The following is a 1,667-nucleotide window of genomic DNA, read 5'->3' on the forward strand; positions in this document are numbered from 1 at the left end:
TAGAAGAACCATTTTGGGTTCCCCAAAGAATCTTTCAGTAAAAAGTTCTTGTTAAAAGAACCGTTTTTTTGTTAAATGTTCTTCATGGAACAATGGATGGCAATAAAAAAAACTTTATTTTTAAGAGTGTATCCCTCTAAGGCTTGTTTTTGCTGAATACAAATATGAATGAACACTGATTCCATAATATTTATAAGAAGGAAACATCTGCAATATCAGTACATAACTGTCACAATGTACAATGTTGCGTGCATCTGTCAGCTTTGCAAATGCCATTCCTCATTTTCAGCACGGTTTAGTTGGAAAGATCAGATCCTGTGTGTTGAAGAGGTGTGTCAAAACCTGTTGACTGATGTCTACGCTTGTCTGCTTATAGGCAGCTGGCTCACGTGACACATCCACAGATTGCCTTTAAAAACCCCTCTCGTCCAGATCTGACAGATCTGATCTAGAAGGTGAGGAGAAGATTTCAACGTGGATGTTTTGCAAAGCTAACTGTTTATAGTACACACTGGACTCAAGAACTCTCATCTCTCATACCAAAGCTAAGATTTGCATTTTACAGAGGACCAAAGTCAACAACGATGAGTCTGGGCGGCACCAGTACAGAATCTGATGTTTCAGAGGATGAGTTGGAGGATTGTCCTTTGGGTGAGGATGACGACTGTGATAATGAAAGCCCTGTAAATATTTGTTCAGAGCGCTTAATGTCATCCGGCCCCAGTGACACAGAGGACATCAAAGCAGTTAAGAGGCGTGCTCGGCCCAAGCGGTCCAAAGCACGGAGAGTCGCCGCTAACGTCCGAGAGAGGAAGCGCATCCTGGACTACAACCAGGCCTTCAACGCCTTGCGCACTGTCCTCAAACATGACCTTAGCGGAAAGCGTCTCTCTAAGATTGCCACTCTCCGCCGTGCCATCCACCACATTTCAACACTGTCTTTATATCTGCAGACACATTCAGATACTGAACCACATGCACCTCCGTGTACCCAAACGGAATGTTACCGGCAGCCAGAAGAGAATGTTTCTCTGCCCAGGAAGACAGGAACTTTCCAGGAACCGATGGAGAACTACACTACCCATCAGCCAGAGCCTCTCAGAGTTTCTCAAGAGATGCCTGGGATTTTGTACCAGGACATATCAAACTCTGTGCCATCTCATCACTACAGCCACTGCGCAACCAACAGTCAGGTACACGTGAGCCATGGATGCTTCGGTCATCACTGGGTGGACCAAAGCAGTGATTACAACAGTGGAGGATGTGAACATGGGACGAGGGTCACCTGTCATCAGGACCATATGGACACTTATGCAGACTCTGCTAACCCGTCTTTGGCTTGGCAGCTTGATTACCTTCAATATCACGGATACCAGCAATCCCTGAGTATGCACTGACTTTTCTCATGCTAGAGTTATTTTGAAAAGCATGCTAGAGATATGTTGAAAAGCATTAGCAATTCATAAACATCATAATGGAAAGATTATGTTGGGATCCATTTCTAAGGTTAAAAAATATACTGTATATTACAGCGAATGCCTTTGAAAAATCTTCTTCTGTAAGTGTTTGTTTTATTGTACATTCTAAATTTTGTTACCACTTGATAATGCATACCATTTTTTTCATAGGCACAAATCCCCAAATAAAGCAGCTTATTATAAAACTGA

General features: G+C 42.8%; 1 protein-coding gene across 1 annotated transcript; it reads left to right on the plus strand.

Moving 5' to 3' along the window:
- Nucleotides 1-486: 486 nt before the first annotated feature.
- LOC107756504 (class A basic helix-loop-helix protein 9-like) lies at nt 487-1,397 on the plus strand. Its single transcript, XM_016573667.1, has one exon. The coding sequence runs from the start codon at nt 585-587 to the stop codon at nt 1,395-1,397; it is 813 nt and encodes a 270-aa protein (XP_016429153.1). The 5' UTR covers nt 487-584.
- The last annotated feature ends 270 nt before the right edge of the window (nt 1,398-1,667 follow it).

This window comes from Sinocyclocheilus rhinocerous, unplaced genomic scaffold (assembly GCF_001515625.1).
Source record: "Sinocyclocheilus rhinocerous isolate Xijiao unplaced genomic scaffold, SAMN03320098_v1.1 scaffold1152, whole genome shotgun sequence".
Lineage (NCBI taxonomy): Eukaryota > Metazoa > Chordata > Actinopteri > Cypriniformes > Cyprinidae > Sinocyclocheilus > Sinocyclocheilus rhinocerous.

Excerpts from the sequence above, each read along its gene's own strand:
- LOC107756504 (XM_016573667.1), top strand. The coding sequence starts at position 585 with ATGAGTCTGGGCGGCACCAGTACAGAATCTGATGTTTCAGAGGATGAG.